Source organism: Lepus europaeus, chromosome 20 (genome assembly GCF_033115175.1).
Source record: "Lepus europaeus isolate LE1 chromosome 20, mLepTim1.pri, whole genome shotgun sequence".
Lineage (NCBI taxonomy): Eukaryota > Metazoa > Chordata > Mammalia > Lagomorpha > Leporidae > Lepus > Lepus europaeus.
In genome coordinates, this window is record NC_084846.1 from 52,939,473 (window position 1) to 52,964,984 (window position 25,512).

Sequence of the window (25,512 nt, forward strand, 5' to 3'; positions counted from 1 at the left end):
ATTTCAATATGATTTGATTCGAACAACCTTTCTGGTTTGCTTTATAAGCTAGCTTTCCACACCTCAGAGCAGCCTAAAGCTAGGTGAGACTGTTAACAGTTTATAATGTAAATGGAAGAGGGTAATCTATAAAGTGCTTACACTTTGAGAAATATATATATATAATATAATATATGTTATATTATTTATATATTATATGTTATATATAATATAACATATATTATATATATATATATATAGTGCTTTATATTAGAATGGGCTCATCCACTCCATAGGCACTGACGAGATTATTCAAAGATGTCAGACATTCTTCTAGGTGCTGAGAAATGAACGGGGTAAATAAATCTCAGTGTTCGACTCCAAGATGTTTTTAATCTCTGGAAAGAATAAATTAGGTGAGCCCCAGGGAGATTCATTTAGATAATTTGAAATACTTTTATCCTTCAGGTGTAAGTTTGTGTCTAGAATTTAAGCACCTTTGTGTATAGAGTGAAATAACATCTCAGCATGAGTTCAAAAGTTCATAATTTTACTGTTCTTTTCAGTTTTGCCTCCTTCTACCTTAGACATGCCCCAGAATCTTCCATCACTAGTTTAATTCTCTTCCTTGAAAGGGCTCCACAGTTTCCTACTATTGGAATTACCCGCCTCTGAGTTTCAGAATCCTGATAGTGCTTTGAGAGCCATATTGAATTCCACTTCTTCCATAAATCTTTCCCAGATCTTTCCAGGCTCAGTTTGTCCTCCCATCCTTCCAGGTGTTGACAGAGCAGATTATATGTCTGGAATAATACCGAGTTAGGTGGAGGTTGGTCTGCCAAACTGGATGGTGAACTCACAGAAAAGCAGGGACAGGATCTCTTTTGTCTTCACATTCCCCACAGGACCTGGCATTCAGGGCTCATGGTGGTATTGATCTGGTTTAAAACAAAAGAAGCAAAAAAATGTCAACTTCTCACCCTTAATATTTTTCCGTGATTCATTCATTCTTGTTATTTGGAATGGGATCACTCCTCCATGTGAGTCCATCTGTCTTAGGTATAAATTGGGTACTGTAAATGGGTTAAGAAGACCAGTTAGAGATACCAGTACAGAGTAATCCAGAATCGAGAGTCTCCCTGTATCCCTAGTTTAACTTAGCTCGCAGCTTCCTTCCCTCTGTTACATAGCCTTTGACGTGTTTTTAGTAGTGAAGTTAAGGATGTGTGGATCTACAAGCCAGATATTTTAATTTAGTTCCCCTTTTCTTGGCAGCCATGCATGGAACTACAGGGACACGTTTTCACAGATAAAAAACATTTTGTGGGAGTATCTGTTTATATGCTGAAAAATTTACTGTCAGTGATCTTGCTATCCAGGCCTTTAGTAAGTTGTGAGATTAGTGTGAGCAGCCTTGGGGTTCCTGAGGTTAAGGATGACACTTATAAATCCATCTGTGACTATGAGAAATGACTGGCCTTATAGGGTTTATCTGTATAAAAATTACAGCCACTACCCAATTAGGAAGATAGTAGCCCAAAAGAAATTGTAGATGTGACAAGAGTAATGGCATTGATGTGTTGGTGGAGATGACAATACGAAAGGAAAAAGGATCAGTGGAAACTAATCAGAGCAACCTGACCATTTTAACATACTCACCTCCTACGTGTGTCTTACGCCGCAGCCAGTCGTGACATCTACCCCATTTCGCTTAAGAAATTAAATGCACTGAATTTTATTATGTAATCATTACTGCTTTTTGGGGGACATAGCATACTATTGTACATTATATTATTTGGATTATTAAATGTCAAGATCAGGGAAAATGGAATAAATCATTTCTAAGAGATGAGGAATGAATATTCAGAAAAAGTATCCAACACACTTGATAAGTATGTATAAAAGATACCTCATTATGTATTATTGGTATTAAGTAGTTTAATATCTTTGGTCTAGAAAATAAGTGATACAGTATGGATTCTTATGATTCAAAAATCACTCTATGCACTTTTCTTTAAAAAAAGAGAGAGAAAAAGAAGTGTACCAATTATGTGGTGTAGTTTGTCAGTTTCCATGACATACATGTTTTCTTGGTAAAAATGTAAAGTAAAAATGTACTAAGATGATAGCATGGATGCATTTGTTATTTAATAACAATTGAAAATATTAAATGTACCCAGTTTTTATATAGTGTTTGAAAAAGGCTGTAAACACTCTTCGAATGAGTTTTCTATGGTTAGTCCAAAAATCACTTACCTTAAAATAGTTACTAACAGTTTTCGTGTCTGTTGCTTCAGTTTTCCCAGCGGTTCCTACATGGGGAGGCCTTCTTTACAGCATGAGGGAATATCTCATTTGTCTCTGTTTCATGTCTTCCCCTTTGTTTTCAGTGTACACTATTTTCTCGAAGGTGCACTCAGATCGCAACGTGTACCCATCTGCAGGTGTGCTCTTTGTTCATGTTTTGGAAAGAGAGTATTTTAAGGGGGAATTTCCACCTTACCCAAAACATGGTATGTTCTTTATGGGGAAAAAATGGTTAATGTACTGAATTTTTTGGTTTCCTTAGTGTGCTTCATTTATTCAGCCTATGATCAAATATTTCAAGCATTATTTGAAATGGTCTGGATCCATGCTAAATCGGTTGTTGTAGGATGTTTCTCATTTTAAGATTATAAGTTTAATTACAGGGGGAAGGAATTCACTTTTGAATTTTTTTAAGATTTATTAATTTATTTGAAAGGCAGAGTCACAGAGAGAAAGAGGGATGTTTTCCATCCGTTGGTTCACTTCCCAAATGACTGCAGTATCCGGGGCCGAGCCAGGCTGAAGCCAGGAGTCAGGAGCTTTCATCCAGGTCTCTGACATGAGGGGCAGAGGTCCAAGCACTTGGACTATCTTCCACTGCTTTCCCAGGCATATTAGGGAGCTGAATGCCAATATCACAGGCGGTGGCTTAACCTGCTACACCACAACACCAGCCCCCCATTTACTTTTGAATTTTAAGGAAAGCATATTTCTGGATTCATGCCTCTGACAAATGACCTACCTATATTCACATAGAATTCATTATTGCTATACAATTATGTCTTTCCATATTAAGACTTAGATTTTGGAAAACTACACATTGTGCAAGAAAATGAAATATGGCACTAAGTAAAAGTTCTTTAAAAAGTTTTTACAATGCAGGATGATTTTATGTAACTTCTTAACAATATAATAGAGATTAATTTTTCCTTCAAAGCAATACCAATTATGGAGTCTTATTTAGTTCACTATTGCTTTTTTTTTTTTAAGATTTATTTTATTTATTTGAAAGACAGAGTTACAGAGAGAGCTAGAGACAGAGAGAGGTCTTCCATCTGCTGGTTCACTCCCCAGATGGCCACAATGGCCAGAGCTGCGCCAATCCGAAGCCAGAAGCCAGGAGCCTCGAGCCTCCTCCAGGTCTCCCACATGGGTGCAGGGGTGCAAGGAGTTGGGCCATCTTCTGCTGCTTTCCCAGGCCATAGCAGAGAGCCAGATTGGAAGAGGAGCAGCCAGCACCCATATGGGATGCCGGCGCTTCTGGCCAGGTCTTTAACCCACTGCGCCACAGCGCCAGCCCCCACTATTGGTTTTAATATGTTATTTTGAATTATCACAGTGTCAGTAAATTAATGAAGATGTAGAAGGAATATAAGAGAAAATATATTAAGTGGCAACTCTTAAGTCACAAAATGAATTTTCTGAAAATTGTAAGAACACATTTTAAGTGTTGGAATTCATAGAAATATTCTTTTTGTGGATTGTGTGATGAGTAGCACACCTGACAACATTCATAAAACATAGTTAGATGTGTTCTTAATAGTATTCAAGACAAAAAGATAATCTTTTAATCAGTGTTTTCTTAGGGAGGCACTCCACATTTGCAAAACTAGATTGCTAAGCCTTTAAATTCTGTTTTCACTGTTTAATGTGAACATAGAGAAGTTACTTAAAATGGAATTTTACATATCCCATCAATAAAATTAGGGCTGATGGAAGTACTATTTTCATGAGTACATTTGGAAATCAGATAAAACTACTGCTTGTAAAGCACTTAACACATGGGTAGGCACATGTTCACAAATGATACCATCATTGTTGTTTCTTACTAGTAATTGCCGTCATTCTGAGTTATTTCATTTGTGTGGGATTTGTAGCATCTTTCTCATCCTGTCCACCTATATTTTAAATTGTACCGTGTTATTTTATAATACTTTTATAATTTGGGGATATCCCTTAATATTAGTTCAATACTGTTTAGAGTTTTGTGAAAGCATTGCTTCTCAAAAGAATGAATTTAGGGGGCCAATGCTGTGGCGTAGCAGGTAAAACTGCTGCCTGCAGTGCCGGCATCCTGTATGGGTGACAGTTTTTGAGTCCCAGCTGCTCCACTTCCGATCTAGCTCTCTGCTATGGCCTGGGAAAACAGTAGAAGATGGCCCACGTCCTTGGGCCCCTGCACCCGCATGGGAGATCTGCAGAAGCTCCTGGCTTCTGGCTTCAGATTGGCCCAACTCCAGCCGTTGGAGCCATCTGGGGAGTAAACCAGCAGATGGAAGATCTTTCCCGCTCTGTCTCTGCCTCTGCTTCTCTGTAACTCTGCCTTTCAAATAATTAAATAAATCTTAAAATAAATAAATAAATGTCAACCCATGAATTTAAAAAAAAGAATGAATGTATCAGTATGATTAATGGGAAATAGGCAGTTTTTCTGAAAGATTATTTTACTAGTGGAACTTTTCACTTTTTTTTAAAAATGATTTATTTATTTTATTTGAAAGACAGAGTTACAGAGAGGCAGAGGCAGAGGGAGAGAGAGAGAGATAGAGAAAGAGAGAGAGAGAGAGAGGTTTTCCATCTGCTGGTTCATTCCCCAAATGAATGAACCACAATGGCTGGAGCTGAGTTGATTTGGAGTCAGGAGCTTCTTCCCGGTCTCCTGCACTTGGGCCATCTTCTACTGCTTTTCCAGGCCATAAGAGAGAGCTGGATTGCAAGTAGAGCCGCGGAAACTCGAACCAGCGCCCGTATTGGATGTTGGCCCTGCAGGCGGTGGCTTTACCTGCTGCGCCACAGCGCCAGCTCCAAACTTTTTACTCTTAAGTGAACAAACAAAAATTTCCAAGAAAATTATGTGAATCTGCTTTTGTTGTTGAATCAGATTTCTGGACAAATTAAGCAACCAAAATATTTTCTTTTTCTTTATATGGGACCTTAATCTAAATTCCCAGATGGATTCATGTATGTGTGTTTAGTTTGCTACAAATGTAGGAAAAAAATTTTTGCACAAAATGTTTTGATTGAAAATGCCAAAGCAACATGTGCGAAAATAACTGTCTTATGTCTTAATTCTGTGTTCCTTATCTAGGCGAGATTAGTAATGATCCTATAACATTTAACACAAATTTAATGGGTTACCCAGACCGACCTGGATGGCTCCGCTATATCCAAAGGACACCATATAGTGATGGAGTCCTGTATGGGTCTCCAACAGCTGAAAATGTGGGGAAGCCAACCATCATTGAGGTAATTTACTTAGAACAAATTTTATTTATTTATTTGGAATTTGAGTTTAAAGTGTTCAGGTTAAAAAATGGCAGTGGCTTTTATTGTTTTGTGGCTGGAAACACTCTAGTTTAAACATTTGGAAATATACCATTCCTTTCTGTTCATCTGCCAGGTTTTTGTATTTCAACTTTTATATTTAAAAATGGCAGTTTTTGGTGGAAAAAACTAAAAGACATTTAAAAGAAATAATTTACCATAATACTAATTGCATTTAAGGAAACCAGTGCAAACATCAGAACCCATATTTGCTCTGTTTTTTAATTCAGATTTCATGTTTAAAGAAACATAACCGCTCAGCAGGTATCTTTTGTGTCTCTATGTGTCATGCATTGTGATAAGTACTTAGAGGTAGAATGATGAGTAACAGGTGAGCCTTGCTTACCACATGGTCCAGTTCCGGGCTGAGCTCCTGCAACAGAAACACATACTTAGGCAGTGCTGTCACAGCTACTCTGATAAGAAGGTACTGTTTGTGAAGAGGTGTAAGTGGATTTTTCTGCATTTAAAACCGAATTTTGTTTCAATTTGATGTTCCATAATTTCTGTCTATAAGTCTGCTTCCTTAAGCCAAGACAGATACAAGAAAGTTATTAAGTTATTGTGGAATTATTTTTTTAAGTATTAAGTGAAATTTATAAAATAAACATGTGAACATAATTCATGTTACCAGATTAAAAGTGAAAAAAGCAACACACTTGTCTTGATAGTTGTGGGTGAGTTTTTTTAATAAAGCTCACTGTATATTCTTAATAAGAAAAAATGTCTCCTAGTAAACTAGGAATAATAGTAAACTTCCTTAACCTAATAACTTTTTACCAAAATGATAGCAAACCTCATTATTAATGGGAAAATGAGAAATTCCACTTAAATTCAGCAACAAAAAATGAATGACTGCCTAACCTCTCTACTACATCTGTTATAGAATGTATTGGAAGTACTAGCGAGTGCAGTAAAGAAAGAAAAAGACATTGAATCTACAAAAATTTGGAAGGAATTAATTGAGCAGTCAATGACATGGTTTATACAATATTAAAAAATCTTAAAAGCTAGCATTGAGCTACAGGGTCCATACAAAAATTGTTACATTTCTGCACATGAATAACAAGTAATAACAAGAAAATATGTTTTTAATGAAGATGCCATTTTTATTTTATTTAAAATATTCATTTATTTGAAAGGTAGAGACAAAGAGAGCTTTTCCATCTTCTGGTTCACTCCCCAAATGCCTATAGTTGCCAAGTTTGGGCCAAGCTGAAGCCAGGATCCATGAGCTCAAGCCAGGTATCCCACGTGGGTGGCAGGGACCCCACTACTTGAGACATCACGTGTGCCTCCCAGAGTGCACTTCAGCAGGAAGCTGGAATCAGAAGTGGAGCTGGGACTCAAACCCAGGCACTCTGATGTGAACGTGGGCACCCCAAATATCAACTGCTGCACCAAACATCTGCCCCAATACCATTTTTAGTAGTAACAAAAATTAAAAGTACTAGGAGCATCTCTAACAGGAGGTATGCTATATCTGCATGAGGAAAATTCTAAACGTTTATTGAGATGAAAGAATGCTTGCATAAATGAAAGGTACTGCATTCAGGGATGGAAAGACTCAGCATCATGAAGACATCACTTTCCCTCAATCTACAGATTCAGCACAATCCCAATAAATACTGCAAATACAGTTTTTTTTCATGGAATTTGGCTTGCTGGTTCTAAAACGTATAGGAAAAATAGACCAGGAATAACCTGAAGAAAACAAAGAGGGGAAGGGCTCCATGACCTTCTGAAAAATCAAGACTTATGTTTTATTTTTTTTAATCTACAAATGATTATAATAAGGTTGCGTTGATACAAGGCTAGGTGAATTAACTGATGAATGGAACAGAGAGCTCAGAAACATTTGCATCTGCACTGCAACATGCATCTGAAGGGGTCGGTGCCCCAGGTCATCTGGAAAGAGAATGTCTGCTTACTGAATGGTGCTCAACTGGTGAACCATTTGGGAAAACATAAACTTAGATGTTTACTTAACATCCAAACACAAAACTCAAGTCCAGAAGGATTAAGGATTCAATTGAAAACCAAAATTATAAACTATTATATTGAAATATGGAAGAATCACTTCCTAACCTTAGAATTCTTTTTAAAAAAGATTTATTTATTGGAGCTTGCATTGTGGCAGAGCAGATACAGCTACTGCCTGTGACGCTGGCATCCCATATGGTTCCCTTTCTGATCCAGCTCCCTGCTGATGTGCCTGGGAAAGCAGTGAAATATGGCCCAAGTGCTTGGGCCCCTGCACCCATGTAGGAGACCTGGAAGAAGCTCCTAGCTCCTGGCTTTGGCTGGCCCCAGTCACTGTAGCCATGTGGGGCATGAACAAGTGGATAGAAGATCTCTCTCTCTCTCTCTCTCTCTCTCTCTCTCTCACTCTCACTCTCACTGTAATTCTGCATTTCAAATTAAAAAAAAAAAAAGATTTATTTGTTTGATAGTCACAGTGTTAGAGACAGAGGGAGAGACAAACGTATTCCATACTCTGGTTTACTCCCCAAATGGCCACAAGACACAGGTCTGGGTCAGGATGAAGCCAGGATCCAAGAAATCCATCCTGTTTTCTCACATGGTGGCAGGGGTCCAAACACTTGGGCCATCTTCCACTGCCTTCCCAGGTGCATTAGCAGGAAGCTAGGTCAGAAGTAGAGCAGCTGGGACTCAAACTCACACTCGGATATGGAATGCTGGTGTCTCAGGTGGAGGCTTAACTTGCTGTGCCACAGCACTGGCCCCTTAAGCTTGGAACTCCAAAGTGAGACCTAAATATTATTTAGGAGAAAGATTGCTAAATTTAACTATGTTAAATTATGAACTTATGTTCATAAAAAGAAACCATTAAAAAAAAAAAGATAAGCCACAAACTGGAAGAAGGTATTTTTAATGTATGTGTCTGGCTTGACGTAGGATGACTATCTAGAATATAAAAAGGAATCCTACAATTTAATAAGAAAAAGACATTTCCCTGAAGAGGAGACACAAAAATCAATAAACTTAGGAAGTTTATTCTTGGAGCTAGCATCCTGGTGCTATGGGTTAAGCCACAATTTGAAATGCCAGCCTCCCATATTGGAGTGCAGGTTCGAGTCCTGGATGCTCCACTTCTGATCCAGTCCCAGCTAATGCTCCTGGGAAAGCAGAGCAAGTACTTGCGTCCCTGCCACCCATGTGGGAGACCTGGGTGTAGTTTCTGGCTCCTGGCTTCAACTTGGCCCATCTAAGGCCATTGCAGCCATCTGGGGAGTGAACAGATGGATAGACAATCTCGTCTCACATCCCCCCCACCCCGCCTCTGGCATTTTGCTTTTCAAATAAATAAAATAAATCTTTAAAAAAGAAGAAGTTTACTCTTATTGGTAGTGAAGAATAAGCAGATTAAGACTGCATTGAGAATTTTACTGTCAGAACAATTCATTGCCATTGAATGTGGGAGTTGGCATAACCACGATGGACAGCAGTATCAAATACTTGTACCCTGTAATCCAGTCCTGCTCTGGATGTATTTCCCCAGTTAAACACTTGCCGATGCCTACCTGGAGGCATGTACACTCATACTTGTTCAGCCATGTCTATATATAAAAACGCTGGAAACCTACAAAACAATGGAGACCCAAAAAATCTGTCAGCAGGAGAATAGACTAATAAATCAGGGTATATTCACACAGTGATTGTTAAGAGCAGTCTTGAACTTAAGTTTGCCCAAAAACATGACAAATGTTTTAAACACACGTTGAATTTAAAAAAAAAAAAAAGAGTAACAGAAGAGTATATAGAGAATATATAGGGGTGTGTGTATGTGTGTGTGTAGAAATCAAAACAAGCAAACTAAATATATTTTAAGCATAACTTCATTTGTAATAACACTGTATTTAAGATAAATTAGATGTTAAAATCAAACCCAAAAGAACAATTTCTGGTTGGAGGGAGGAACAGGACTAGAATACAAGAGAAATGCAGGTGTTGAGATGGGCTCCAGGGAGTTCATTATATCTTTACACCTTGCTACTAACATAGAGTGTTATAAATGTGAATCAGATCATATGCTAAAAAGATAGTGATGAAAATTTGGCTTATATTTTATATAACACAAGTAATGACTTATCTGTAAATAACACATTCACATCCATACATAGTAACAGGTATAATATTTTTAAATACTTTTGCCAAAAGTTTTACTATCTTCAACTTGTGTTTAATCATAAATGTACTGATTAACTGATAATGTCTGAAATATCTAAATAACAAGCATCTGAAGTAGATCAGGCACTGATTTAGAAACAGGAGATAAAAAACTAAAGAACACCCACACACCTTCCCCTGCTGTAGAGCCCTTCAAATCATAACAAGTAAAATCTTTTAATATCTCATTAAAAGTCATAGAAGGATTATCTTCTCTTACAGCTTTCAAATTAAGCATTAAATATAAATTAAGGTAATAAAATTATTTCTCCTGATATAAAATGTACTTCAATCCCTTCAATGAACCTGTGATTTAGAAAATAACACTAGAATTTGTGAAATTTGTAATAATCAAATTTTTGCTAAATATGGGAAGGCTAACATAAAAATGTTGCAATTCATCTGAAAATACCTAACTTTTTTTCTAGCTGAGTCTTCAGGATGGTCTAACAAATGATATAGCATTAATATTTTTTTCATTGATTACACGTTTTGCAGTACAAACCTTTTTCAGTCATGAAAATGCACAAATAAAACCCATTTTCTATTTTTCATTTACTTTATTTGAACAATAGCTTCTAGCATATCTTAATAGCTAGTTTTAATTTTAGTGTTCAATGTAAGCATAGCTGATTATGTGTCCCAAGGAAATGATTAAATTCAGCAGAAATTTGAACTTTGCCTAATATGCCTTTCAGAATATGTGGGGAGGGGTCTCCAAAAAGATCACAAAAAATGTATATTATGGAAGAATGAGGCATGGATTTCAACATGTTTTTACACCAAAATACACTTTACTTTTTATTTCTATTTTCTACAAACTTAAAAAAGTTGTTTTTTTCCTTATTTATTTGAGAGCAGAGTGAGAAAGAAGGAAATTCCTTTTGCTGGTTCACTCTTCAGATTCCTGCAATAGCCAGGACTGGCCCAGGTTGGAAGCCAGGGCCCCAGAACTCCATCTGGGTCTCCCATGTGGGTGGCAAAGACCAAGTTCTTGAGCTATCACCTGCTATCCCCCAGGGTGTGCATTAGCAGGAAGCTGGATGGGAAGCAGAGCCGGGACCCAGCCTCACTGACTCCATCATGAGTTGCAGGTGTCCCAGGCAACATTCCAACCTCTGTGCCAATTGCTTGCCCCTCCACAAACCTTGTGAAGTACCATGGATATCTGCTAAATAGTGTCAGCATTTAGAATGATTTCTTCCAGAAATCTCATTCTCTCACATATTTCCACAGATTGCAGTATGCATGTTTTGAAACTCACCAGTTACAAATAAAAATCTCGGATGTTTATTTTTAAATATATAAGATTATAAAATTCTAGTTTGAGTAAGTTTTACCCTACTCTTTTGTATATGTCTCAGGGCCTGCCACAGCCATGATCACTGCCAAGAGGCCAGTGCTGTGAGTCTAAGACTTTGACCCAATCATTTGCTTTTGTTTTTTTTAAAGGTACTATAGATGTGTCTGAGTCATTTAAAATCTGTTTTGAACTTAATTATTCCTTGATATTTGAAAGCCTGTTGTTGGTCTTTGCTTAACTTGCTGTTTGCAGTGGTTGTTTCTTAGTTGACCTTGATGTAAATTCATTGATTCTGCAAATGTTTACTAATATCTGACTCTATGAAGGGATTGAGTTGTATTTGGAGCATGTGCTGCAAGCTGTGTAGACTCTGATCTTTACTGCTTTATTCTGTTAATGAGGGAGGGATGATTTGCTGAAGGGTCATTTAAGATTTTTTTGACTCACTGGTGTGCAGTTTAGTACTAAATGCAACCAACACAAGGATGTTCTTGTTTTAAAGTGCACCTGCTGTTATAATTCTTAAACTCCATTTAAAAGTACAAAACTGTATTGTTTAGGTTTTTTTTGAAATCTTATAATATCACTGGTAAGTAATTCTTAGCAGTGAGCCCGTTTACTAATGATGCATCTGCCTTGCCGCCAGCACTTAATGACCTTGTACAGAGGGCCTTTCTGTGTTTAACTTTTAGTGCTAGTACATTAGTAGCCCTAATTATTTACTTTCTTATAATATTGCTAAAAGCTCTGAGATTTTATTGCCTGTAGAAGAAGAATTTTGTGAATATACCAATAAATAATGAAAAAGGAAAGAACGAAAATTTGTTTTCGGTTTTGTCCTTAATGAATTTGGTCTTACAAAAATAACGTTTTCTTTCTTTCGTGTGGTTTTCCTTTTCTAATAGATAACAGCCTACAACAGGCGTACCTTTGAGACTGCAAGGCATAATTTGATAATTAATATAATGTCAGCAGAAGGTATGTATGGAAAAAATACATGGTTTCCTTGTTTACAAGAAGTACTTCATTCTGTTTTGTAACTATATAAAATACAGTTAAGAATCTTAAATATCACGTACCTGATGTAACCAATGAAATATTAAAATGCATAAACTAACACGAAGCAATATCTATTTTGTTGTAAAACATCATACAGTGTATTATAGTGATGAAACACTTGGGGGAAGGAGCTGAACAGAGCACCAATTCATTTCTCTGAGATTTGGTTTCATCATCTGTAAAGTGGAACTAAGAATAAAATTTCTTTCAAAAGTCTGGGGTAAGGATTCCAAGACTTAAGACTTGAAATGGACATAAGACAGAGTGATCACAGAGTACACCAATAGTTGTTTCAGACAGTTTTGTTATTTCACTTAAAAATTTATCCTGGCTTGTGGTCCTGTTGTATGTGAAGACAGAGTTATTCAAAGGCAGAAATAAGCATAATTTGGGACACAGTTTCCTTCCCAAATAGCTAATCATGCATCAGTAATTGCTAGAGTCCACAAGACTTTCAAGTTGTGTGTGTTCAAACTATAAGTAATTTCCTGAAGCATTCCAAAGTTAGGGACAAAAGATATTCCAGGAATTACCCTCACAAGTATTTTCACCCTAAGTTGGCAGTTGACTGGGGGAAAAAAAACACTGCACTTAAAACATTGTAGTTAAAATTTGTAAGTCATGGGATAATGCTGCCTATTCTAAACACCATTTTTGAAGGTGCAGGAAAGAAACTGATACAGAATGTTTTCCCATCTGAATACAATGAAACAGTTGTATGGTTTGATAGGAAAAGTCTTGCAACTATTTACTTGCACAGTTAAAAAAGCTAGTAAGCAAAACATGTTATCAGAATCTATTAATTTTGAATTCATGATAATTCAGTCAAGGCTGAGTTAAAAATTATCTCTATATGAAATAAAGCAGTTTCTGTACTCTTGATACTATGTACATGGTGAGACTCTTGGAAGACTTGAATCCCCTAACTGAATGTTTTCATGGGTATTTTAGCAGTATCAACTGCAGACCACAAATAATGTGAGTTTAAAATTTTAAGTGATCTTCATATATGAAAAAAGTGAGTCTTAATAGATGCATGTTATGTGGACCTAGACAGAAGACTCCCTGTCTGCTCTCCCACTCCCCTCTTCGTAGATATTCATGTTCAGATCAGGGATACTTTTGTTTTTGGCTGCAATTTTTATTGAATGCATGCATCTAGTCTAAGATGCCATGGTAGAATTGGAACACCCTTGATGAACAGAATATGTGTTTCCTTCCTCCATGAGAGCTTCTCATTGTAGTTTTATATTACAGTGAGCTTGGACCGTGTACCTTCACCACTGTGCTCTCATAAGGGACAGGAAACTCTGGGTCAGATATGGGCATCCCTACCCACTGAAATACAGCCTAGTCTTCAGCTTGAACATTCTCAAGTCTAGACCCAATGCTGTAGACATAGAGTACACAAAGCATCTTAATAGGTGGTGTTGTCTGGGGATCTCTGGTCCATTACATAGGATGGAAGCCTGCGGGGCAGCTGTCAGATTGAAAGCTGCCGTGAGGCTCTGTTTATCTATGTCAGGGGTTTTGAAGGTGTGCTGATGAGGAAATAGGAGTGGATGAGTTTGGGGAGGCTCCACTTTGACTTCAGGCAGAGCTGCTCCATTGCCTTTTACGTGGGGTTCAGTGGCTCCAAACTCCTGGAAAAGCACTGAACTTAAAGGCCATGCATTTGTCCTTGCTGGCCCAGACAGAATGAATATGTGCACTGGAATGTGCATCTTTGAGCCTGACCTACACTAACACTGTTTGTCTCAGATAAGGTTGAAGGAAACAAACAGTAAGAATTGTATACCAGGGTAATCATGCTGTGTCCAACTCCCTGCCCAGCTGCTCTGGTTTGGAGCAACCTAATGGGAAATTAGTCGTGTAGACTCACATGGCATGGAGTTCCAGGAGAGTACATAAAGTGATTCTCTAAATTGGGTTTAGCGCCTTAGAGGCCTGCCACCAATCTGTTGGCCTACTGTTCTCTTGGCCTCTGTGACTTACAAATATAGCAGACGTGGGATTTCCCCAGAGTTAGAAAGCTGCTATGAGTCATCTCTGGGATGCCTGGCAACAGCTCTTGGCGGGACAGACAGCAGGCAGCCACACAGCCCAGAGCCGCCAAGAGGCGTGGTGGTATCGACAGGCCTCGCAGTGGGTCTAGGACAGAGAGCCAAGCAGCAGGGCCGCATGGATCAAGAAAAGCCAAATAGCAGTTCTCACCAAAAAAGTAGCAGTGATTGTAAGAACAAAGTTTTGCCTGTTTCCTTAGAAAACCAGATGTAGAGACATGGAACGAAATGAATAGGTTATAGACTTTCAACATATTCAAAAACTATGTTTGGTATTCTTTATAAATATGGTGTTATTTATTGCCAAGAAACTCTTCATCATCACACATTTCTGCATGATTATTTCCAGGTATGGAGGAAAATGTAGCATGGTTAAACTGCTGTTTTTTTCTGTATAAGAGAGGGAATGTATGTGTAACAGGACATTCATCTGCATAAAGAGAACAACTATATTGAATATTAGAAGATCGCAGATGGGCTATCCGTTAAACAGACCTAGTAAGATGATAGCCCAAGAATTGTCCACATAGGAGACAAAGAAAGGACCCTCTGTGATTAGGGTCTTTCAGAAGAACTGACCACATCCTGTTGAAAACTTTGAAGCCACAGTTTCTTTCCTGGCTTCATCTCTGGCATCCTGTGATTTTTGATATGAAAGAGGTTTCATAAGAAACAAGGTCACCAAATTTTCAGGTACTCATTCTGTAATTTTTATTTTTTATTTATTAAATAGGAATAGAAGACTTCACAGATACCTTGACTTTATTGAAATAAATGAGGAGATTCAGAGTGTGAGCCCTGTTGAGCACTTTACATCTGCATAGTCAGAAACATTTTCTTTTAGTAAGATATCAGATAATCAGCCTTTTCTACTTTAAGAGCTAAAATTTCATATTTTATTTATATAAATGGAACAAATTTCAGGTATCTCATACATACAGTTTTAAGTACATAATAACACTTCCCACCCCATCCTCCCTCCCTCCCTCACTCCCACCCTTCCTCCTGCTTCCTTTCTTCTTTTTCTTTTAATTGTTACATAAAGTTTCATATTTTGTGCTCTTATCATGTGTTAGGGACTCTGCAGAGCACTTATACATGATGTCCTTTAGCTTAGATAAAAGTCCAAGGAGGGGAGTTGAAATTACAGTGTGTTCCGGAGCCTGCCGAAGATAGACCTCCTCCATCTGACAGGATAGAGAAAGTGCAAACCCCTCCTCGCCTCTTGTGGACACTAGATGTTATATCCACTTAACTCCCTTAGCTTTGCTTGCCTAGTCAACAATTTTTTAAAAATTAACCTGTGTTACAGAAATGTTATTAAATAAAATCTATTCTTTATCTAAATAAAACGTAGTACAGGAAATGGTGTTGATAATTCAAGAGTAATACTGGAAAAGCTGAACTATTTTTATGTCCATTTAGTCTTTCTTATCCTGAGATCTTGAATTTGATATTGGGTTGGTTCACAATATTATGAAATGTTAAAGAAAAATTTGGGGGAAAACAGCTAATTAATGTCTTACTAATGTGAGAAAAAGAATTGTATGAAATCTTTATCATTTTTATGAAATATTTAATTATGGAGTGATCAAAATAGAATTACTCTGATTTTTGGAATTTTTAATGAACATATAATCAATTCTTTTTGTAGGAAGAGGATTCATATGCTCTTAAAAATAGCAATACTATAAATTAAAAATTCAGATTAAATCTTTCTCCCATTTATGGCTGAATCTTATAATTGCCCTGCTGAACTTCAGATTTCATTATATTGTAGATAAGTTCTATCCCTACTGTATGTCTTGTTTTTAGATAGACTCTTTGTTATGCAGAAAGCCTTTGACGTCATCTCAATGCCTGTAAGGGTTTGGTTCCAGGACCCCACCTCAGATATTAAATTCTGCAGATGCTCAAGTTCCCTGTGTAAAAGATGAGCCCCCCACCGTACTTTAAATCATCTCTAGATTAATTCTAATACCTACTACAATGTGAACCAGTATTATATTGTTTAGGGAATAATAATAATAATAATAATAATAAAAGAAGTCTGAACGTGTTCAGGACAGACTTTTTTCCCCCACATATTGTCAGTCTGCTGCTGGGTCAGTCCAGGGCTGCAGAAGCCACGTGTCCAGACAGCTGCATAGTACCACAGCCACTCTCTACTGCCAGGATCGTGACAGAACTGAACCAAACTCAAATTGTTCTTTTGTTTCTCTTTTAAAATACTACTTCATTAAAAACATGCATACCCTTTTTCACCAAAATTAGACTTCCCATTGCCATATCAGGCAGAATTCTTCATTAAAAATATGAACGTGGAAGAAATGTTGGCCAGTGAGGTTCTCGGAGACTTTCTGGGGGCGGTGAAAAATGTGTGGCAGCCGGAGCGCCTGAATGCCATCAACATCACGTCGGCCCTAGACAGGGGTGGCCGGGTGCCGCTTCCCATTAATGACATGAAGGAGGGGTAAGCAGACCTTTATCTCATTGCCTTAAATATGGATTTTAAATATGGTGATTTCATCAGACTTACAGATGGACGGTGGCCTGTTGCATTTTTCGTTTTAATAAGAAACAGATATTATAAAGATATGCACATACTGGCAATTTTCTATATTGACAAAGCGCTTGTGTTAATGGTTCTTCATATCTCAGGTTCCAGGACCTGTGAATGTAATTGTAGATCAGGATCAGCATCATAAATTATAGCACTAAGTCTTTTGTGTCTTCCATAGAGAAAGCTGATTATTTAAGGCCATGAATTTCAAAGGAAATTGATGGCCCAGTTATCAGCTGCAGAAGGATGCGCCGACGGCTGTAACTTTATTCTAGGAAACTGTTTCTTCGCCTTTAACATTCTTTCCACCATGTGTTGGTGACTGATGGCTGGATTGGATTTGAAAACCGTTCCTGTGACACGAGAGCCTAAAGCCTGCCCTTGTCACTCACAGTCTGGGTGACAATTGGCAGTGGGTTTTGAAGTCGGTCAAGCACACATTGAAGTGCTTTGAGGGAAATAGTTGGTCTTTTCCAATCGGGAGCTTACATTTCACTTCAGAGGCGTGGTATAGTCCTGTTGACCACCAAGAAGTGGAAGCAGGGCTGTGGAAGAGGTATCTCTCCTGAAAGCATGTTCCAAATAGAGACCTTTTTCAACAGTTTTTGTGAATTGATGCGTTCCACAACGACTGTTAAAACAACAAGTAAAAGGTGTTGGAGGAAGAAGGAACAAAAGCCAGGCAGCAGCAGAGCTTTCTATAGGTGCCATTTTTGGGGCTCACCCCTTCTCCTTCCAGTAGTGGTAAGCAACCCTCTAAACTAGACTCTGGGGGCTGGTGCTGTGGCCCAGCGGGGAAAGCTGCCTGCAGTACCGGCATCCTACGTGGATACCTGTTCGAGTCCCGGCTGTTCCACTTTCAATCCAGCTCCCTGCTAAGGGCCTGGGAAAAGTAGCAGAAGATGGCCCAAGTGCTTGGGCCCCTGCTATTCTCATGAGAGACCTAGAGGAAGCTCCTGGCTCCAGGGTCAGCCTGGCCTGGCCCTGGCTGTTGCAGCCATTTGGGGAATGAACCAGCAGATAGAAGATCTCTCTTTCTCCTTCTCTCTTTCTCTCTCTGTAACTCTGACTTTTGAATATATATATATATATATATATATATATATATATACATATATATATATCTTTAAGAAAACAAAATACACTGACCTAAAGCAGTGCTTCTCAACCATATCTAGCCTGAGGATCACCAGGAGAGCATTATTAAAGATACAGATATGTTGCTGCCCTTCTACTTCTTTGAGCCCAGGGCTGGGCCTGAGCATGTGACTCTAAATTAAGAACAGAATTTTTGTCCTACAAGTACTTGTTGGAGAATTCAGTCATTAGCTAACTGAGCCCCAGCACCTGCTAGAGGGCGGCACATGCTGTGAGATATTTGAGAGAGGCAGTCTTGCGGCATTTATTTAGACTCGTCTCAGATCCCTTCCCAACTTGAAATGCTTTCCATGAGTTTTAATTTAACGTTAAGCCTTCACCTTTACAAAGTATTCATATGAGGAGTCTTTTAAAATAGCATTTCTATAAACTGTGCCCAGTGCCACCTCTGTTACTCCAGTGCCCTATACAAGCACCAGTACAATAAGATCCTACTTGAATAGTAATTCAGAAGAAATGTTGGTTCTTGGGGATGATTATGCGCAATTTCTCTAGTTGTCATATAATGTCATAGTAACAAATACAGTTTTTTGCTTTGAATTTAGATATGAGTGTGCTTAATTCATCTCTGGTGACTTCCTATTGAATGGAGGTATATTGTCTTTAATTAATATACTTTTTGCTTCAGTTTTCTTTTATCAAGAGGTAGGAGCAGAGATAGCAAAGGAATCACATCCCTGATTTTCTAAAATTCTTACTTAAACAAATATATACATTTTATATGTGTCAGATGTTTTTATTAAGCACCTAATAAGTGTTCTGCTTAATGCATAGCTTAAGTAGTGGTCCTGGATTTATAAAATTAAAAAAAAAAAAACCTCTATGAAATGTTTTCCTATTACCGTGACAGCCACAATCTACTAATGGCAGATTTATTTTCATACTTGATCTATGTAGTCAAATAAACAGTAGATGACGGAGTAGCTCTCAGTGTAGACCCTTGGAGTAAACCTAAAGCGCTAGTAAGTGCCAGTCTTCAAGAACCCACTCTGCAGCATCCCTGCTCCTCTTTCCTGATGAGCATTTGTTCATTTCTGCAGAACCCACTGACAGCCTTCAGACTTCTCCTAAAACAAACAGAAAACAATTATAAAGATTTACTTCAAAGTGAGTAAGCTTCTGCAAAGGAAGGTTGAGCCCTCTGAAAAAATTCATTTTCACTTGCCAGACCCATAACCCCAAGCAACTGTGCTGTCTCTGGGGCTGGTCTCAGTGCTGCTTTTGCTCTTGACACTGAGCCAGGGGCTAAGGATTCGTGGATGTATTTAGCCTGGGATAAAGCTGGTGGAAAGAGGAGCAGGTTCATGTTTCATTCTAGGCATGTCATAGCTGCCAACCGCAGTTGAATGACGTGGTGTAAATGGTGGCTATGAAGGGAATGATGGGGTGTGAGGATTAAAGAATATACTCACTTTTCATAAGAGATTGTCAAACCTACCACTATTTCCTCTGGTTACCAAAGCATGCAGAGTTAGCCTCAGTCAGCAGCAGAGTCCTAATTTATTCTCTAGACCATCTCAGAAACTGCTCCCTCAAATTAATTGTCTGATTTTTGTTTGTGTCAGAGTCCTCAGTAGAAAGTTGTACATGAGGAAGAGAATACAACTCAGTGACTGGCAAGTGTCAGGCTGATGGGAAGTCAGGTTCTGAACTTGTCTCCGTCTTTGGTGACTTAGTTGCCCTTTGTGTCCCTTCTATATGTTCCATACAGATATCATTTCCTTCATGAAATGGTGCTGATCTGAGACAGGAATTCTTGATAATGTCTACAATAAAATAAAAATTGGGAACCCATATCAGTCCATTTTTATTACAGAACTAATCAACAAAATCAGTTCAGCTGCATGTTCAGTAGTCTGTTCGAAATTATGTCATTTTTTTCTTTCATAGTTTACATTTATAACATTTATTAGTAGTTTTTAATGGGAGAACACTGTTAATGTCTTTGGCACAATGTTTTTTTGTTTGTTTGTTTGTTTGTTTTTGACAGGCAGAGTGGATAGTGAGAGAGAGACAGAGAGAAAGGTCTTCCTTTTTGCCGTTGGTTCACCCTCCAATGGCCGCTGCGCTGATCCGAAGGCAGGAGCCAGGTGCTTCTGGTCTCCCATGCGGGTGCAGGACCCAAGGACTTGGGCCATCCTCCACTGCCTTCCCGGGCCATAGCAGAGAGCTGGCCTGGAAGAGGGGCGACCGGGATAGAATCCAGTGCCCCAACCGGGACTAGAACCCGGTGTGCCGGCGCCGCAAGGCGGAGGATCAGCCTGTTAAGCCACGGCGCCGGTCTGGTACAATGTTTTAAAAAATACAATTTATGTGACAGTCTTCTAGAAACTGGACAGAAAATCAGATCATTCAAATCAGTGTCGTGCGTAACTCAGTTGAGGTGTTCACAGAGAGAACTCCTGCACGTCACCTGTGCTTGGGGAGGATGCAGAGAGCAGGTGAAACCTGAACTGAGTTGCAAAGAAGAGTGCACATGCACCTGCTGGGACGAGAGAAGGAACTCTAGGAAGAGGGGATGCCTTCAGCGGAAGCCTGCATGGAGTCCTTGCTCCTGGCCCCAGCCTAGCCCAGCTCAGACTGTTGCAGGCATTTGGGGGATGAACCAGCAGACAGTAAGATCTTTCTGTCTCGCTGTATCTTTCAAATTAAAACAAGCGTGATGGGGAAAGGGGATTTGGTAATCTACTAAGCATGGAAATAGGTGAGAAGAGTCCAGAACTGATTGTTACCAGGGCAGCAGAGACCAGATCGTGTTGGGCTTTGCATACCAGGAAAAGCTGTTCTCATCCTGAAGTAGTAAGTTGCTTTGCAGGAAATGGATGATCATGTTTAAGTTTTCATCGTGGAGAGATCACACTTAGAGAAACCAGGGAAAGACTGAATGGAGGAAGTACGGCATAGAGATTTTGATTTGGGGGACCCAGTGGCATCCGTGAGTCCTGTCAGATGAGCATGAATGAGAGGAAATGAACACAAGGAAGAGTTCTTCTCAAAGTCCGTGCTGATAAAACCTTCAGGTCTCCAAGGAATTGCCACACCTCTCCCTTTCCAGTAAAGAGAATTGTAGCATTTACTGTTTTTCCTAGTTGGAATGGAGTATGAGGAAGTTCGGTGAAATAACCCCATGCTTTGGATTACAACAGAATTACTAATCCTGTCAATTTTTCAGCTTCCCCCCAGTTTTTGTTTACTTTTTCATTTTTTATTTTATGTTTTGTTATAATCAAATTAAGCCTTTATTCTTTTTTTCATCATATTTTTTAAAGATTTTATTTATTTATTTATTTGAGAGGTAGAGTTACAGACAGTGAGAAAAGACAGATACAAAGGTCTTCCTTCCGCTGGTTCACTCCCCAAATGGCCGCTACTGCTGGAGCTGCGCTGATCCGAAGCCAGGAGCCAGGTGCTTCCTCCTGGTCTCCCATGTGGGTGCAGGGGCCCAAGCACTTGGGCCATCCTCCACTCCCTCCCGGGCCAGAGCAGAGAGCTGGATTGGAAGAGGAGCAGCTGGGACTAGAACCGGCACCCATATGGGATGCCAGCACTGCAGATGGATTAACCTACTGCACCACGGCGCCGGCCCCTTATTTTTGTATTGTGTTACTGCAGATATGTACAGAAAAAAGAAGTGGGGTAGAGGAAAGACACGAAGCCTGGTCGTGCTGCTTTTGAGAGCTCAAGGATCCCAGGCAACATGTAATCCACATGAACACATTCTTCTCTGAACTGGTTTCTGTCTCCTATATGCAACCAAAGAATAAAATACATCAATTAGTGAAACCTTGGGAAAACATATAATCATTGGACCTATTTACCTATTGCTGAAAAAGAATTTTGATTTAAATTATTTACCCATTGCTTGTCTCTTCACATGATGTGCTTTTTAAAATGATTTATTTTATTTATTTAAAAGGCAGAATTACAGAGAGGGAGGCCCCAAATGGCCACAAAGGCTAGGGCTAGGCCAGGGCAACGCTATGAGCCTACAAATCCATCCTGGTCTCCCATGTGGGTGGCAGTGCTTGGCCATCCTCCACTGCTTTCCCAGGTACGTTAGCAGGGAGCTGGATTAGAAGTGGAGCAACCAGGGCTTGAACTGGCACTCATATGGGATGCCGGTGTTACAGGTGGCAGCTTACCCACTGTGCCACAGCACCGGCCCTTCACGTGTGCTTAAAGACCTCAGTGTAAGTACTGTACTTCATAGAACAGAGAGTGAATTTTTCAAACTGGAAGAAACAATTATCCCTAAGAAACAATTTTATGTAATATACTCCAGTTTTTAATAATTTGAGGCATTCTATTTTGTTACCATTCATTGAGAAACGTTGTACTTGAAAATACACTCCCATCTCATTGATTTACACATTTGAAGTTTGAAAACATCAGCTGAGGTCAGAAAGGTAAAGATCATCCTCATTTTACCTCATGAAAGTTTTAGATTTCTGTATCTCAAAAAGCTATCTAAAAGGAAAAAAGTCAAAGTATGAAAAACAATTTTATTGGTATACTGTGCAATTGGTGTTACATATGGCTTCATGCTAAATTATTAAGATAGACGTCATGTTCAAACTTACTGATTCTACGAAAGAAGCAATACTTTTTTTTTTTTTAACCTATAAGACAAATCCAGTATCTGCTGCTCCTTAGGGTGACATTTGTGCTGTGCTTGTGTTTTTAGACTGGTGTGATGCCATTCATTCATTCATTCATTCAGCCCACAGCCTCCTGGGGAATAGTAGGAAAGGCTGGGTGCAGGGGGAACCACTAAGGGACTGTTGGTTCGTTCCCTGTGGAAAATGACGGTGGTGGAACTAAGCATTGCACCAGGGGATGGGACAGTGGATGTGTACATGCACAGTTATTTCAGGGCCATGTCAGAGAGTGATGATGGATTGAATATGTGGAGACAGGGGAAGGAGTCAAAGATGATGGTGCTTGAGCTCATGACTTGAGCATCTGGGGATGCCAGTCACTGAGAGAAGATAGAAGGGGGGACAGGCGGAGGTGGGGTGGGGTGACGATGAGCTCAACTGGGAACATACTAAGTTTGTGAAGTTTATGATCGTCCAAGTGGAGATGAAAGTCATTTGGCAGTGAGTGTCAACTGTCATAAAAATGTTTCCACTTCTAGGCATCTCTCTTAAGATAGTAACATTAAGGAATATGCACAGAGATTGTCTTCACAATATTATTTATAACATCAAAAATTAGAAGCAACTGCATGTCCAACTCTGCAGTAATTGCTGAATAAATCATGTGCACTTTAAAAATTATATTGCCATAAAACTATAATTACAAAGACTACAATATGTAAAATGCTTATGATGTATTAAGTGAAAAAGCAGGATGCAAAATTATATTTTAGAGACGATTGCAATTAGGTTAAAATATATGCATTTGAAAAATATTCTGCAAGGTACATTGGAAAATGAAAATAGTTTTCCTGGTAATGTAAATGTGTTCTGCTTTTATAACCTAAGTTTTCTGTAATGTCTTTATATTGTTTTTATAATTTAAGAAAAAAATTTAAAGCACCCAAAATTTTTATGCCCATTTATATTATCTTGAAGTGAATTAGTTTAAAATCTCACTAATTACAAATGCAAATCACTGTCATGTTTAAACAAGAAGGCCATTAGCAGTTCTAAGAAATACTCATTTTGTCTTTGTATTTACAAATATATTTCAGTTAGCAAGACAAAATATGGTGTTGGCGAGGCAGTTAATAAGGGGATAGAAATTGGCTTTATGTGAAGCTTGAAAGTAATAATTTGTTTTAAAAAGAATATGTTGGGGCCAGCACTGTGGCGTAGTGGGTAAAAGCCACCATCTGCAGTGCAGGCATCCCATATGGGTGCTGGTTCGAGTTCTGGCTGCTCTACTTCCAATCCAGCTCTCTGCTATGGCCTGGGAAAGCAGTGGAAGATGACCCAAGTCCTTGGGGCCCTGCACCCAAGTGGGAGATCAGAAAGAAGCTCCTGGCTCTGGCCGATGCAGCCATCTGGGAAGTGAACCAGCAGATGAAAGACCTCTCTCTCCCTTTCTCTCCCTCCCTCCCTCCCTCCCTCTGCCTCTCTGTAATGCTGCCTTTCAAATAAATAAATAAATCTTCTTAAAAAAAAAAAAGAATATGTTTATAGTCCTGATCACTTAACTGCTTTACCAGTGGTGTCTCCTGTCTACTTCTGAGTTTTTAATCTTTAGTTTCAGTTCATTGTTTAATCATTGTTTCCTTGAGCTACCATAGTTTTCCTTCTCTTTTAAGCAGTTTCAGATCAATCCTACATCCTGATTTACGTGTGATGTAAAATACAAGTGTATCTGTGTGGCCATGCCCCATTAGGCAGCTGCCTTCACAGCTTTGCTCTCAATTTTATGCTTACATCAACTTTGCATTTTGACAATTGATGAATCCACACCAACTTTATGCTTACATCGACTTTGCATTTTGACGATTGATGAATCCACACTGACACGTCATTATTTCCCAGAGTCCTTAGTTCGCGTTAGGTTCCACTTTTGTGTTGTACATTATATGGGTTTGTACATACGTATAATGACAGTTGCCTACCAGGTTAGTATTCAGAGTAGTTTCACTACTCTAAAAGTCACCGGTGGCCTGTGTGTCCAATCCTCCTTTCCCCTGAGCCCCTGACAACTGTTAGTCTTTTTGCTGACTGCATAGTTTGCTTTTTGCATAGCGTCATTTAGTTGGAATCATACAGTATAGAGCCTTTTCAGCTTGACTTCCTTCACTTAATATGCAAATAAGTTTCTCCCAGGTCTCCACGTCTTTCTGTGGCATGATAGCCAATTTAGTACTGAATAGTACTGCATCTTCGGGGTGTGCCCCCGTTGATTAATCATGCATGTATTGAAGGACGTATTCATTGTCCCTAAGTTTTAACAATTATGAATGAAGCTGATATAGACATTCACTGCTATGAATGTCTTTCTAGATAATACTTCTGCTGCACCCCACAAATTTTGATAAGTTATGATTTCATTTTCATTTAGTTCAAAAATATGTTAAAACTTCTCTTGAGACTTTTTTGACCCTTGTGTTACTCAGAAATGTGTTGTGTAATTGCCTTAGCATTTTGGAACTTTATAGTTTTCTTTTGATACTGATTTATAGTTTTAATTCCATTGTAGTCTGAGAGCAAACATTGCACATAGTCTGTTCTTTTTAAATTGGTTGTGTTTCATGGCTTAAATGTTGGTGAATGTTCTTCTCTAGAAGAATGTGTATTCTGGTATTCTTGGATGAAATAGATTACAAGTGTCTATTAAGACGCTGATGATGTTGTTCAGTTGAACTGTGTCTTTGCCAGTTTTCTACCTGCTGAATGTTACCTGTTTCTGGTAGGAAGGATATGGGGATTTCCAACTAGGACAATGGATTCATCCTTTCTCATCGGTTGTTGCGTCCTGGTTTTCATGCTCCATTACTACATGCATGCACATGAGGGTTGATTTTGTATTCTTGGGGAATTGATCCTTTATTGTTATGTTATAACTTCCTTTATGCCTCCTAAGTTTCCTTGCTGTGCTATAGC

General features: G+C 38.8%; 1 protein-coding gene across 8 annotated transcripts in view; it reads left to right on the top strand.

Annotated features, from left to right (window-relative positions):
- Positions 1–25,512, top strand: part of SGCE (sarcoglycan epsilon) — a 71,481-nt gene that overhangs the window by 24,032 nt on the left and 21,937 nt on the right. For all 8 annotated transcript variants that reach the window (XM_062178875.1, XM_062178876.1, XM_062178877.1 and 5 more), the window contains 4 exons: positions 2,370–2,492; positions 5,375–5,532; positions 12,010–12,082; positions 16,501–16,699. In XM_062178875.1, coding sequence (XP_062034859.1) covers positions 2,370–2,492; positions 5,375–5,532; positions 12,010–12,082; positions 16,501–16,699 — 553 coding nt within the window. The remainder of the gene's footprint in view (positions 1–2,369; positions 2,493–5,374; positions 5,533–12,009; positions 12,083–16,500; positions 16,700–25,512) is intronic.